At 47.3% G+C, this 15,150-nt stretch overlaps 2 protein-coding genes across 2 annotated transcripts; both read right to left on the bottom strand.

Moving 5' to 3' along the window:
- Positions 1-950: 950 nt before the first annotated feature.
- LOC146341700 (tubulin polymerization-promoting protein family member 2-like) lies at positions 951-3,942 on the bottom strand. Its single transcript, XM_084808402.1, has 3 exons — positions 3,768-3,942; positions 2,942-3,095; positions 951-1,213 (listed from the first exon to the last, which is right to left on the bottom strand). The coding sequence occupies exons 1-3, from the start codon at positions 3,935-3,937 to the stop codon at positions 1,031-1,033; spliced, it is 507 nt and encodes a 168-aa protein (XP_084664528.1). The 5' UTR covers positions 3,938-3,942; the 3' UTR covers positions 951-1,030.
- Positions 3,943-8,495: 4,553 nt separating this feature from the next.
- Positions 8,496-14,655, bottom strand: LOC146341699 (tubulin polymerization-promoting protein family member 2-like). The gene is made up of 3 exons (XM_084808400.1): positions 14,481-14,655; positions 11,574-11,727; positions 8,496-8,768 (listed from the first exon to the last, which is right to left on the bottom strand). The coding sequence occupies exons 1-3, from the start codon at positions 14,648-14,650 to the stop codon at positions 8,586-8,588; spliced, it is 507 nt and encodes a 168-aa protein (XP_084664526.1). The 5' UTR covers positions 14,651-14,655; the 3' UTR covers positions 8,496-8,585.
- Between the last annotated feature and the right edge of the window lie 495 nt (positions 14,656-15,150).

The raw sequence follows: 15,150 nt of genomic DNA, 5'->3' as shown, positions 1-15,150 counted from the left end.
ATATAGAAAGAAATCCATGCTTGTAATGCAACAGTGGAGGGGGAACATACAGTTTTCAAAAGTACCCAAGGAGCCCTGTTTCCCCAATCGATTTCTATTGTATGTTTCATCTCTTGCCTGCAGAAGCTCATGCAATAATATCCTAGTTAGGATGCTATTCAGCATATTGTTTGCTCAAGGACAGCAAGGTACAGATGCCTCTGCGAGTTCCAAGAAGCCCCAAGGACCAGGTACGTGGACTGCTCATCCCTCTGTTCACTCCCTAGGGCCTGGATGTACATAAAAGAACTCATCAACAGTGACACCTGCCACTTTGAGCCAGGTGTGCCACTGTGCTCCTGGCAATGGTATGGCAATAGGGAACAATACACACACACAAAGTACACACACACACACACACACACACACGGAGGAAGAAATTTGGAAGGACAGTGTATTTGGGCCTCCTATATCTTAAGCAGAGGGGCTGGTCCACAGTGACTGCTGGCACTAAACTGCTAGATGGTGCTCCTTAAAGCTGCAGTCCTACACATCCTTAACTGGGAATAAGCCCCAGTGAACTCAGTACATCTTACATCTTTAGTAGTACACAGGATTACACTGTCAGACTTTTAACACCCCACAGGTCTACTGGACAGTTGAGATCTAAAGACTGGCAAACAGAAAGTGCTTGATTTTACTTTTTTTGCCACCGAGCTAAGAACTAGATGCCTCGATTGGAACGTACAAGCAAAGTACACCTAAGACCTCACGCCATGTGCCAATATGAAGCCTCTTCCCATCTTTGCATTTCAGAAATCAAAGCAAAAGGGCACAAGTATTAAAACATTTCCCTTGGTTTTCCTCGCATCACAGATTGAGACATAGGAGGAGAGAGGATGCAGCCTTCAAGATCAGGAGAAGAAGCCTAAATCTTTTAGATGCCAGATACACACACAAGAAAGAACGGAACTGGAGCAGTTGTTTATTGGCCTCCTCTTCCAAGGCCCAGGTGGACAGGGCAGGGTTCTCAGAAGCCTCCAGCCCACATCTAGTGGGACTTATCGTATGTTCCAGCACCCTTGTAGGCCCCAACGTAGCCAGTGTTTTGGGCCAGGTCTGCACGTCCGGCTATCCCCTTGCCCTTGCCGCTTTCGTCAAAACGTTCCTTGTGAGAGCCCGTGTATTTGCTGGTGTCTGTCAGCCTCTCCACTGCACCAGCTTGAACAGATTTCTGCAAGACAGGCACACAGTAAAGGGGGGGGGGTTGAGGGGGGGTATTTTAGTGCTGGGCTGATTCCAGCATATGGGTAGTTCACAGAGATGGAGTGGCTAGCTGGGCAGAGAACTGCAACTGGGGCGTATAGTCCTTGACCGTACAGAAAGGACCCATGGCGAATGGGATTACTTGAGCTTTACACCTCCTCCAAACAGGTTGGGAACTATGGAGGCAGCCAATATTGACTTGGTTTGCACATAACACCAATCATGAATTGGCAGGGCTGCATATGAACAAGCTCTCACCTACTCGCCACTTCCGCTTTGCAAAACAACCCAATAATCCAACAACAAACCATGGATTCAAACTCTGGGTTGTTTAGCCTTCAACAACCCTAACTGCCAAGTTTGGATGTAATGACTAACAAGCCAGGAATGGGCATTCTTGGGTTGTCTAGCAAAGCAGAAGCAGTGAGCGCCCAGGAGGCAGCACACTTGCTCATCCTTGTGTGGCCCCAACAGCCCACGGTTTAAACAACCCACGGGTTGTCATTGTGTGTGAACCAAGTGCATCCTTGCCTTATATCATATAGAAACCTTCATTCCCTAGGTTATGGGATTTTCCAAATTAGGAACAGTCCACATATGTACATACATCACTTGGTTACCCAACTCTCATCAGGCAGCTGAATGTGTGAAGCAATGCATTGCACAGCATATGATTTTAATGTTCTTTCTGAGCTGTCTGAATTGTAACGACACAAGGCTTCCCCATATAGAGGCTTTTTATCCTGCAATTTAACCAGGGCTTCCGCCTCCAGATTCTTTGCGGGATTAAGATTGGTCCTTTACATGCACTTCCCTTCCATGTTTTTCCCCTGTATCTGTGAGTTCTGTATGTTTCATTATACAGCCAGTAGATGGCAATGTTGTTATAGAGCCACTTCCTCTTTACATGGACAAATTCAAACCGACTCAAACCAGTTATTTTTATTAGGTCATTATTTCTGTCTCAAATTAAGCTGTGGAAATGGTCGGAAACCACAGGAGAGGCGCTGAACGTTGATGGCATCATGTAAAGGACCCGCAAACTTCCACAAGTAACCAATCTCAATCGCAGGATAAAAGCCCCATGTGGAGAGGCCCTTAATGCTGAAGTCATCAAAGGATAAATATGCAGATGCAGGGCCAACTCGGGTGTGAGGGGCCCTGGAGAAATTACCCTCTTGTGACAACCCCACCCCCCTCACACCCACCAACGGTTTTGATGCGGTGGCAACAGCACATGCAATGCTTGGCGTGCCAAACCAGGGAGAAAAAAAACATTAAGGAGGGGCAAGACAGGCATCAGCAGCTGGCCCTACCAGTGTCCTATAGCCCTGGCAACTGCCTAAGTATGCCAGCTATTGACACCAGCCCTGTGCATATAGTATTGAGCCATCCTCTAAAGCAGCCTTCCCCAACCTCATGCACTCCAGGTATGTTGAACTACAACTCCCAGCATCCTCCCAGCCAGCCATGCTGGCTGAGAGGATGCTGGGAATTGTAGTCCAACAAACCTGGAGGGCACCAGGTTGGGGAAGGCTGTTGTAAAGCAATTTCATTCTGCAATCAATTCTAGGATGCTTCCCCCTTGGGAATACTTTGCTCAAAAGATTCCACTGATTTTTCCACACTGATGTTTCTACTGTCTTGGAGTGGACGTGGAAATGCTGCCTTTGTAGGGGAGGTCTTTGTGACTCACTGTTGCCCCCACGTTGCCAGGCTCCTTGCCCTCCATCAGCTTGTGTGTGGCCTCCAAAGCCTCCTCAGGGGACTTCCCTTTGAAGCGTTTGACACTCAGTTCCTTGATGGCTTCTAGGAACTCTGGGAACGTGATGTTACGGGCGCTCTTGCTCCTGGAGATAGAGAAGGAAAACATCTCTGATCCTCAGTACTATGGACCCTCAGTTGCATCAATTTCCTCCCCCGCATCTCCTTGCTGGAATAAGACATAGAGAAACATACAACGAAACATATCAGTTAACACAAGTCCTGAAGAGGACTTTACCACTTCACATTGGAGGTGGAGAAAACATGCAAACCCACATGCATGTATTTTTTAAAAAAAGTTAAGAGAAAACATAACTCAACCCATCTCCAACTCCCTGCATGTAGAAGCTAGCATAGTAGGGAGACACATTTTAGCTGAGTTACCTCTTTGCTGTGCTAGTTCCCTACTTGCAGGTAGGGTTCTTTTAAAATCACACAAAAGCACTAAAAAAAAAAAAGTGATCCCTCGCTTGGAATGGGACAAGCAATTCTACTGGCTCAGGACTCTTACCACCTCCTTTTACTTCATATGTAGACCTAGACTCAATTGTGGTCATGGGTTTCTTGCCAAGTTCTTATGGAAGTAAAATGATCTCATTCAAAGCATTAATAAAGGCTGAACTGTTTTACTTGCATGCATGGCTTGTCAAACTGTTTTCCACAGGGGACGCAAGATTGGGAAAGGGGCAGCCCTCTAGCAGCCCTATCCATTTGGCTGCAACGGGCTTGTCCAAACACACCACCCCGCTCCAGCTCACTTGACTTTGTTGAAGACAATGTCCACATCAGTGCTGGTCACAGCCTTCCCGTCCATCACGCCACACTCCTTCAACATCTTGGAGAAGTTCTTGCCAGTCATATCACTGCCGGTGGAGGCTGTGTCTCCATATACGGCAAACCGACGGAAGGCCTTTTCCAGTTCTGACATCCCTCCTGCAGTTACAGGGAAAAGAGAGTGAAAAGAGGCAGCAGGAGGGGTTTTGGTTGGCTCCAACAAAATCGAGACTATCTTTTGAGCCCTCCTTGACCTAGAAAAGGCCTTGGGGCTGTGCCCTGGTGGTGGTGGTCATCATTTGTCTTTAGTAGGTACCTCTTTGGCAGAAGTGTAGAACAGCCTTCCCCAACCTGGTGCCCTCCATGTGTTTTAACTACAACTCCCAGTGTCCCCAGCTAACCCTGCTAGCTAGAAATGCTGAGAGTTGTAGTCCAACACATCTGGAGGGCAGCAGGTTGGGGAAGGCAGGTGTAGAACATGTACCTTTTCGGGAGAGCAGTCAAACACACCCACACACTGGTGTATCAGACCATATGTGATTTTTCCTCAGAAGCACCTATATCTCTGAGGTAAATTATGAGGTATAAAAATGCAACCACAACATGTGCTGTTAAGATGTACCACCTGTACACAAGAGTAGCCCTTTGACCCTTGCTATGAATCTTGCCCCCGCTTACCAAAATTTAAAAATGCTGCCCCTGACAAGGCCTACTTACAGGCCTGCCTGTAAGTGGGTACCTACACTTCAGACAAATTGGTTTAATAGTCATTTCCATTCTCTTTCCAATGGAACCTGGGAACTGTCGTTCTGGGCTGGGCAAGGGGATATCTTTGTCGAGGCAGCAAACTATGATTCACTGGATTGTTAGGGGAGGGGATCCCATGTCAGTTAAAGTGGGACAAAATAAATATAGGTTTGTACTGTTGACTGACTTGGGACATCACGGGAAGTGCTCTTTCCATGCTTCTGCTGCCGCTTCAGACATTACAGCATTGTAGTGCACTCTCCGTGCCTCAGAAGGCAGGCATTGCATCAGAAGGATAGAAAGAGGACACACACCTCTTTTCAGCACTTTCCATAATGTCCAAAGACTACACTGTCCAGCATGCGGTATGGTTTCCATTTTTCATGTTAGAACAGTTTGATACCTTCGTTTTTACTTGACAATGTGCCCTTAAAATTATTTCAGATACAATTTAGACAATGCACCTTTAAATCTTAAAGCCTTGTTGCCTAACTGAGTTCCCACATGTGACTACAGTTAGTATGCAGATTCAAGACACATGTCCTCTGCTATTGGTCTGTATCCCTTAATGGCCTAATAATTACATCTAAAAACCAGCCCTTTAGCCACCAGGCAGCTGGTTGTTGAACTTGGGTAGGCACAAGAAAGGCCATGTTTGCTTATTTATTACATTTATCCAGTGGAGGCTGGTGGCTCTGATTTCGGTAGAGCTTTGAATCTATTTTGGGTGTCACTCAAAACTAGCCAGAACTCTAAAGGGGCTATCCAAGGTGCTGAACCTATTTTGGGGGGGTTCTGACAGAAACTCAGAATGGATTTACAGCCCCACCAGAATCAGAGCCACCAGCCACCACTGCATTTATCTCCCCTACACCCCACAGTTTTATTCTCCCAACAACCCTGTGTGGTTGGGTAGGAGAAAGCAATGCGATTGTTTCAAGGTCACCATTGACGGGTGGTTTGAATCTGGGCCTGCCTAGCCCTAGTCTGACACTGTATCACGTTATTTTGGTTGTCCAAAATAACAAGGGGAAATAATCCTTGATGAAACAATAGGAATAACATCATATCATTCCACTTTCAGGCAAGTCCAAGTAGTAGACACTTTCCCACTTTTATGGTCCCCCAGAAGACTCCACATGTACACATATACCACCTACATGACCAACCTATTAAATAAGTACTTTTAGGGTGCAATTCTGTGCATGTTTAGACAGAAAAAAGTCCTACAACTGTGAACGTTTCCCAGCCACCATGACTAGCTTGGACTGCTGGGAGTCGTAGGACTTTTTTCCTGTCTAATCAGCCATAGGATTGCACCCTTAAGCAGAAGAGTTATCCAGAAACATAGACAAGGTAGGTGGGACTATACTGAATATAGAATTGAGTTGGGGTGGTGATGGGGATACAGCAGGGTCTGAGGAAGAAATGTTTGTACTAAGAGGCAAGAGTGGCCCCAGGCCCAACTGCTTTCCTTCCTCCATGTTTGAAATAATAGGATCTTCAAAATAACAGAACAATCCTATGGCCCCTAGACAGTGTCTTGGGGGGGGGGGGGATCGGATTGTTTGGTTTACTGGCCCAGAGGTCAGAGACAGGGCTCCAACCTTGGAGCCAGTAAATTGCACTCCCTGCTTCCTCCCAGCTAGCATGGAGAGAACCACACCGGCTACCTCTCCACAGAGTGTGGAGATGGGGAAAAGGGGGCAGTCCCGGGGGCAAGAAGACCAGGGAAACTGTCCTATACAGCTTCCTATGCTCGCCCCAGCCTCTTTCCCTCTGGCTCCTAAGTGCCATGGCTAGATGGGCGAAAAAATGCAGGGTGGCTGGAGCACAGAGGTGAGCTACCCTGCATTAGGATACTCACCAGCCTCCAACTTTGGCGGCTGCCGACTATCAACATAGGATTGCACCCTTGAGTTCAGACTGGGGACACCAAAATGCAACATTCTAGAATTATCAATCTTGCTCAAAAATGAGCGCACCAATGGTTGTGTGGTTCAGATCTTTTCAGTCTGGCCAAGGCACCAAAACGTCTAGTTATGACCCTGGAGCTAACACCGAAGAGGTTCTAGGCAGTGCACGAGATGATCTCTTCCCCACTGTACATGTTTGAGGTTGAGTTTACTTACGTGAGTTGGTAGGTGGTCCAGCCCCTGCCTTGTTCCCTGTTTGGTGTGTTTCTCCTGGGAAGGAGATGGCCTGCTCTGAGCCAATTTGTGGTGGGCATTGTGACCTCATCAAGTTGTCTATGACATCACGGCTGATCTCACTTGCTTTTTAGTATGACTACCCAGGAAATGGCCAGTGGCAAGAAAGGCAGTGTTATTCTGTGAAAGAAAGAGCCAACTAGCTCACAGATTTCGTACCAATTCCGATCCAGCATCATAAAATCTTTGAGTGAGATGTACAAGAGAAATTTCACCATGAAGTAAGATAATTCACCCATAGTTGTTCTTATACATGCATTAAAATGTCATAACACCATCCAGAATATGAATGGTTTACGAACTCTTATGGTGCCGGACTCTCAACTCCCATCAACCTCAGCCAGCACAACCAATGGTCTGGGATGATGGCAGTTGTAGTCCAGCAATATCTATAGGAAGGGCCGCGGTGGCTTAGTGGTTAAGACACTGAACTGCAGACTGGAAGGTCGGCAGGTCAGCAGTTCGAGACCCGAGTGCTGCGTGACGGAGTGAGCTCCTGTCTTCAGTCCCAGCTTCTGCCAACCTAGCAGTTCGAAAGCAAGAAATTGCAAGTAGATAAATAGGTACCGCCTCGGCGGGAAAGGTAACAGCGTTCCGCGCACCTCGGTGTTCAGTCATGCCGGCCACATGACCACGGAAGCGTCTTCAGACAGCGCTGGCTCTTCGGCTTAGAAACGGGGATGAGCACTGCACCCTAGAGTCGGACACGACTGGTTGGGGACACCTTTACCTTTACCTTTAATATCTATAGGGCTACCAGTTCCCCAACTCTTCCTCCAAGAAAGAGGAAATATTGGGGAAGTCAGCTGGCACCTTTACAGTCAGTTTCATTATGACCAACACTACCCATTGGCTCTCTCACAAGATGCATGCTTCCTCCTAAGACTACACTCTGTGACATAAGATGACTGAGATTATTCTGCATTGCAAAGGATCAGTGGAGCTCCTTTTTATCACTATGAGCCCCTCCATTCACAGTTAGCCTCCCAATAATAGCCAGAACAGGGCAGGGCAGGGCTCAGCCCCTCTTTGGCCTTCTACCCTCAGAGCCCTCTTCCGGTGTCCTCAAAGCTGTTTTTATCAACCTTGGTGAACTGATTTTCCCCACCTCTGGCTGTTGTCCTGTGACGACCTCACCAGCTGGCATGTTGTTGCTTCAGCCACCCCCTGGTCAGCTTCTCTGGGATCCTGCAGTTTGGGCACAGGATTCTCAGTGGACCAGGGCCAAGTGTGGAAATTGCTCTTCATGAGTGTGGAGAGTGCCGCCTAGCCACAGGCAGTTAAAATTCCATAAGTAGTGCCAGGAATCCTGACTCCACTGCAAAAGGCTCAGGAATCTCCTACGACCAAGGAAAATACCCAAAATGCAACGTTTGCATTCTCTGGTGTTGGCAGTGCAATCCAGCCTTCAGAAGGATTGCATTGATGGCCAAGCCAGACCACCTCTGTGAGCTTTTGCTTGCTTCCTGCCGGATGACAGCCTCCAGATGCACCCATGAAAACCCAATCATACAGCCACTTGGCTGGGAATAACATTGTTCATGGTACAGCAGTTGGGTGATCCTAGACCAGCTTTCTCCAATCTGGTGGTTTCCAGATGTTTTGGACTTGAATTCCAATCAGCCCCATGGCCAACAGTGAGGAATTCTGGGAGCTCTAGTCCAAAACATCTGGAGGGCATCAGGTGGGGGAAGGCTGTCCTAGACCAAAGCAATATACACACACACACGTACACACACACACGGACAGAAATATACCAGAGCAGTCGTTGTTTATTGGCTTCCCCTCCCAAGGCCTAAGGGAACAGGCAGGTCCTCAGAAGGCTTTGCAGGCTTCCGCCCACATCTAGTGGGACTTGTCGTATGTGCCAGCACCCTTGTAGGCCCCGACGTAGCCACTGCTGTCAGCCAGGTCTGCACGCCCAGCAATCCCTTTGCCCTTGCCACTTTCATCAAAACGTTCCTTGTGGGAGCCCGTGTATTTGCTTGTGTCTGTCAGTCTGTCCACCGCACCGACCATGATAGATTTCTGCAAGACAGTAAAGCAGCAAGTTGGTGGTGGTGGTTTGAGCATCACTTTTTTTTTTAGTGCTGGGATGATTCCAGTGAACACAAATTATAGGTTCAGAGACAGTGTGGATGTGCTAACTGCCTCATCTCTCTGAGATAATACTGGAGAGAGCAATCCTATGGCCGCTAGATAGAGTCTGGGGGCGCTATAGGATAGTTTGGATTCCTGGATCCAAGGTTGGAGACACTGCTCCGACCTCAAACCCAGGAGTCTGAGCTCCCTGCCCATGCCCCTCCACAGGGTCAGGGAGGGGAGGGGACTGGGGAAGCAGGTGTACAAGTGATCCCCAGCCCCTTTCCCCCACACCTCAGCTAGACGGGTGAAAAAGATCATATAGCTGAAATGCAGAGGTGAAGATCGCCTCCACTGCACATCCCACTCTGCATTGGAGGCCTGTAAGCCTCCGAGTTCGGAGGCTTATGGCCATCCCATAGGACTGAGCCCTAAACCAGCCTTCCCCAACCTGGTGCCCTTCAGACATGATGGACTTCAACTCCCAGTATTCTCTAGCCAGCACAGGGTTGGGGAGTTGTAGTCCAATACATCTGGAGAGAAGCAGGTTGGGGAAGGCTGATCTAAACACGCACAGCGAACTGTGCAGATCTGTTGCAATAAGAAGACACATCAGAGGCATTAAACCAAATAATATCCAATAGATGTTTTAACATTTAGGTTAGTTTTTATTTTATTTGTAGTAGGGATGTCAGAGAATTCTGCCATTTGGCCCTCCGAACTCTGTGGCAGAATGGCCTGCCACCCCCCCTGCCCCCCACGGATCCCCCCCGGGACGAGACTTACCTGGGGCAGATGTTCCGGACGGCAGTGGCTCCAGCGGCGGCTTCGGCGGAGGCTGGTCTTCCGACCGGCTGCCACCGCCGCTGCCATTTGCAGTCTTCCCCCCCCGCAATCGTGATAGGCTACATAAAGACTTATGTAGCCTATCACGTCTGGGTTAAAAAACAACAACAACAACGCGTACGCAAATGGTGGCGGCTACGGCCGCCGCTTTTTGTGTTCCCTATTTTTGGTTGTCTTAGTCTACGTAAATATTTACGTAGACTAAGACGGCGAAACTAAGGAGGAACGCAAATAGCATAGCGGATGCTATTTGCGTTCCCCTTTCTTGTCTTCATCTTAGTCTACGTAAATATTTATGTAGACTAAGACGGTGAAAATAAAGGGGAACGCAAATAGCGTCCGCTACGCTATTTGCGTTCCCCCTTAGTTTTGCCGTCTTAGTCTACGTAAATATTTACGTAGACTAAGACAACCAAAAATAGGGAACACAAAAAGCGGCGGCCGTAGCCGCCACCATTTGCGTACACGTTGTTGTTGTTTTTTAACCCAGACGTGATAGGCTACGTAAGTCTTTACGTAGCCTATCACGGCTGAATACAGGGACGCAAACAGTGGCGGCTACAGCCACCGCCATTTGCGTCCCTGCTAGCCAGCGGCCGGATGTCCGGCTGCTGGCAGAGCTGGCCGGCGGCTCTGTGGAATCCCCGCCAGAATTCCAGGGGGGAGGTGCGGAGCGCCTCACCCCCCAGCAAGGATTCCGGGGGGAGAGCCAGGTAAGGGGGGTTTCGTACATCCCTAATTTGTAGCAAAAAATATCCTTTTCAAATGTAGAACTCAAATGAAAATTACTGACAGCCATTACTGCTGGACTGAAAACATTTACAACCTAATACATCATGGCCTTTAAAGCACAGCAACATTTTAAAAGGACAGAAATGGGATTTAAGTTAAGGACACTTAAATCAGGACTGTATATATATTGCTAAAAAAATATGAAACAGAATTCTGGATCCAAGCTATCCAAACTGCACCAAGGAGTGAATTCTGCAACCTGTATAAATTATGCAAATAAAACACCCTTATATACTCTGCCTTATTTATTTATTTTATTTATTTATTTATTGCATTTATATCCCGCCTTTTTTCCTCTTGCAAGGTACCCAAGGCGGCTTACATGATCCTCCTCCTTTCCCTTTTATCCTCACAACAACAACCCTGTGAGGTGGGTTGGGCTGAGAGTATGTGACTGGCCCAAAGTCACCCAGTGAGCTTCCATGGCTGAGTGGGGACTAGAACCCGGATCTCCCAGCTCCCAGTCCAACACTCTCACCACTACACCACACTGGCTCTATTTTGCATAATTTGCTCCATGGTGTTTATTATTTTGCATCATTTCTTCTGATTTTGCCAAGAAGCAGGGCACCGAAGTCTTATTCCCAACCACTGAGACATCTTTATTCATCGGGCTTCTCAGTTTTTAGCAGGCATTAATGAATTCATTATTACATTTATATCCTGCCTTTTTTCCTCTTGCAAGGAACCCAAGACAGCTTATATAGTCCTCCTCCTCTCCATTTTATCTTCACAGCAAGCCTGTGTGGTAGGTTAGGCTGAGCATCAGTGACTAACCAAAAGTCACCCAGTGAGCTGCATAGACGAGTGGGGACTAGAACCTGGATCTCCCGAGACCCAGTTTTGAACACTCTAACCACTGTTCCACACTGGCTCTCTGCATTGCTATGCTTCCAAAGCATAACTTCACAGCCAGAAGGACTAGAATTTTTTTTTAAAAGATCAAGAAAGCTGAGATTCCTAGGAATTCTAGGCCGAAAACTACATTCTGTACATTTTCCTGAAGTCCCACAGAAACACAAATATCACAGGTCTGGAGTTAACTCACTTAAATGGATGGTTTTGTTTAACTATGAGATTGCCTCCCCTCTTCACAGGGGAGCTGTCACTCACTGTTGCTCCCACATTGGCTGGCTCTTTGCCCTCCATCAGCTTGAACATGGCGTGCAGAGCCTCCTCAGGAGACTTGCCCTTGAAGCGCTTGCTGCTCAGCTCCTTAATGGCTTGCTGGAACTCAATGTAGTTGATGTTGCGGGCCCCCTTGGTCCTGAGGATTGCAGATGGAGAAGATGGTTACCTCTGAACCCCTGCACCTATTCTGTTCGTTTACCACACTTGTATCCTGCCCTTCCTTCCTCAGGCACTCAGGACAGTGTATATGGGGTTCCACCCATTTTATCATCACAACAACCCTGTGAGGCGGGTTAAGGTCAGAGATGGTGGTCGACTCAAGAGTCACTCAGGAGGTTTCACAGCTGAGAAGGGGTTTGAACCCAAGGGCCCTCAGATGAAGGCCATTGACTATGGCACAAAGCCTTTCACTGAATGGCCTCCCCTGGCTCTATTCAATGTAGTCCAGCCTTCCCCTTTGTTTTGGACTTCAGCTCCCATCAGCCCCACCCACCATGGCCAATGATCAGGAATGATGGGAGTTGTTGTCCCAAACATGGAGAGCACCAAGTTGGGGGAAGCCTGTATTCTCTTCATACCCCAAATAAGAGCAACATAGTAAACAGACAAGGATGGAAATATTGTCAGAAGTCATTAACATGGGTGTTATGTGAAACTGTCTTCAAATAATAACTTATATAGAACATTACAAGTGTCCAGAATGCTTTGCATAATTTATCACAGTGATCTTTCCAACCACCCTGTAAATTTGGTCAGTATTCTTATTGCAGAGCTAGGGCTGAGGCTGGAAGAATAGTGGCTTGACTACGACCACTTAGCGAGTCCAGGGCAGAGATGAGATTTTGGTTGACTCTACACGTAGCAGTTATACCATTATCATACCGTTATCATAACTATTGGTGCCCATTGGTGTCATGTGTGCCAATAGTTATGAGAATGGCATGATAACGGTATAACTGCCATGTGTAGATTCAGCCTTCATCTCTCATATAATTTTGTCACTCTTATCAATGTATCTGTCCTATACAGTAAGTGGGACATGCAACAAAATGCTGCAGCATGGGGCTTAGGGTTCCAGCCAGCCAGCCCCTCTACCATGTTGCCCCATTCCTTTTGCTCTTCCTCCTTAGTTTTCTTTATTATTTAATTTAAAATATTTCTTTACCACCTTTGGGGCACAATCCTATCAGGATAGGCAGGTACCTCTGAACTCAGAGGCAACTGCCTATCCAATGCAGGGCAGGAGCAGCGCGGAGGGGATTGCCCCCTCCATGCTTCCGCTTCCCTGCATTCGTGGCTAGACAGCCGATTTCAGCTGTCTAGCCACGGGAAGTTGGAGCGGGGTGCGGGGGCGGACATTGGACGACACATAGGAAACGTCGAAACAGCATTTCCGCCCTCCCCACCCCGGCACATCCCCAGGAATGTCCTGTTTTCACCACTCCGTGCTCTTCTTCTGAGCACAGGGCTGTTCCATGCTGCCTACAAGGCAGCACGGGAGGGAGTGGAGGTCGGTTCCTGGGAACCGACTTATCCTATGGCTGTCTAACCGCTGACTAGCAGCCATAGGATTGAGCCTAATTTAAAGTCCATGCAGCCCTCTCAAGGCAGTTCACACAACAACATAATTACAATAAAATCATATACACATATGATTATAAAATACAAAACCAGCATAGGGACTACAAAAACATGCTATCTAAAACTAAAACAAGCAGTAACAATTTAAAAATTATCGTTTTGAAAACCTTTCCCAGTTTCAAATTAATCAATAAAAGCAGACATACAAACAGGTCTTTAAAACCAACATGGAGGGAGCCCAAGTGAATTTCTTGTGGCAGGGAGTTTCACAGCAAAGTGGCCACCACTGAAAAGACCCTGTTTCTTGTGGGGTTTTCCCTGCTCATGTTGATGCCTTCCTCTTGTTTCTCAGCAGCACAGGTTTGGTCTACATAGCTACCATAACTCAGCACCTGAGTTCGCTACTCAGACCTTGATCTACCCATGCAACAAAATGAGGTGCTGGAACAGACTGAACCACTTCAGGTGACAGGTGGGAGGTCACATTTTGGGGAAAAGTTTCCCCATATTAAAAGTAACATACCTCCTTGCAGGCAGAAAACAGTGCCTTTGCACGCACATGAGAGAACATGCTGGCTAGAACCTTCCTCCTTCATGTGCTAGCTTTTTTCTTGCAAGTTAAAAAAAACCCCAACAACATAAGGGAGCGTTTAGAAATGGCACCCCCTGCAGTCTCAAGTGGTACAAATACATTCTGCCACCCCAGGCCCCTATGGACTCTGCTGACCAGACCTCTGTTGTGAATAATATTCAGGCTAGAACTTTCCATCAAGTTCTTACTAAAAGAGGAGGGAGGGAAGCTGTCTGCCTCACTCACAGTATATAGTAGAGGTGCAGAATCTCAGGCCCACGGGCCAAATCCGGCCCTCTTGGGGTTCCATTCTGGCCCTCCAGAATTCTGCAGATGGCTATACACCCTTCCCATGTCCCCCCTCCAATCGTTTGGTGGTTTCTCAGCTTTTGTGCAATTTTTCCCCATTCTAAGAAGTTAAAATGCTTCTCCTAAGCCTCAGATACCAGCAGTTAAGAGCTTTAAGCTAGAATATACTGCTTTTAAAAAAAATTATTTTACCTTTGGTCCCACCCACCAGTGGAATGCTTCTCTAAAATGGAATTCCACCCTAAGGCTGAAAGAGGCTGAATATCACTGATATAAAGGGTGAATAACTTGACTTGGAAATGTGGTTTATTGTACCATGTGCCTCAGAAAGCAACATTTCTGGGCTAAACAGAACTACCAAGTGGCCGTGCCATGTGGATTCAGCATACCTCACCAGCTATTGCTCCCCAACCCTTGCTCCGGCTCACTTGACTTTGTTGAAGACAATGTCCACATCAGTGCTGGTCACGGCCTTCCTGTCCATCACGCCACACTCCTTCAACATCTTGGAGAAGTTCTTGCCAGTCATGTCGTTGCCGGTGGTGGCTGTGTCTCCGTAGATGGCAAACCGACGGAAGGCCTTTTCCAGCTCCGACATTCTTCCTGTAACTGAGCATTGAAGGCGTTGAAGGAAGATAACCATAGGTTTTCTCAGTTCAGGGAATCTCAAGTCCGTATTGACTCAATATAAGATTACCAGCGCTCTCACAATCTCAGGACATGCTTTATTACAGCTTTATAGGGTAAATACAGGCGAGTGTTCACCAGAGAATAAACATACCTCTAATCTTACCATAGAGAATATGCAACCCCATGGGGATCTGTGGCATCTGGCCATCTAGTGAGGTGAAGGTTACCATATCCAAGCTACCTCACATTTCTTGTGGGACATGGTAAAGTTTACCTCATGACGTAACCAGATATTAGAGATGACCAGTTCCTTGTGCCAGCTAAACCCGTGTGGCCAAAGTAGAGTTATCAGGAGCCAGTTCAAAAAGGAAGATTTTATAAATGCCGGGCAATGCTCAAGTTTGAGTATTCTTCCTCTTACTCCAGTCACAGACAGAAAGTTACTCAGGACAATGAACCCTCACTCTG

This window comes from Heloderma suspectum, chromosome 6, assembly GCF_057233095.1.
Source record: "Heloderma suspectum isolate Gila_16-S chromosome 6, 16-S_ref, whole genome shotgun sequence".
Lineage (NCBI taxonomy): Eukaryota > Metazoa > Chordata > Lepidosauria > Squamata > Helodermatidae > Heloderma > Heloderma suspectum.
The sequence above is the reverse complement of the archived record's forward strand: the minus strand, read 5'-3'. Positions and strand labels throughout refer to the sequence as shown.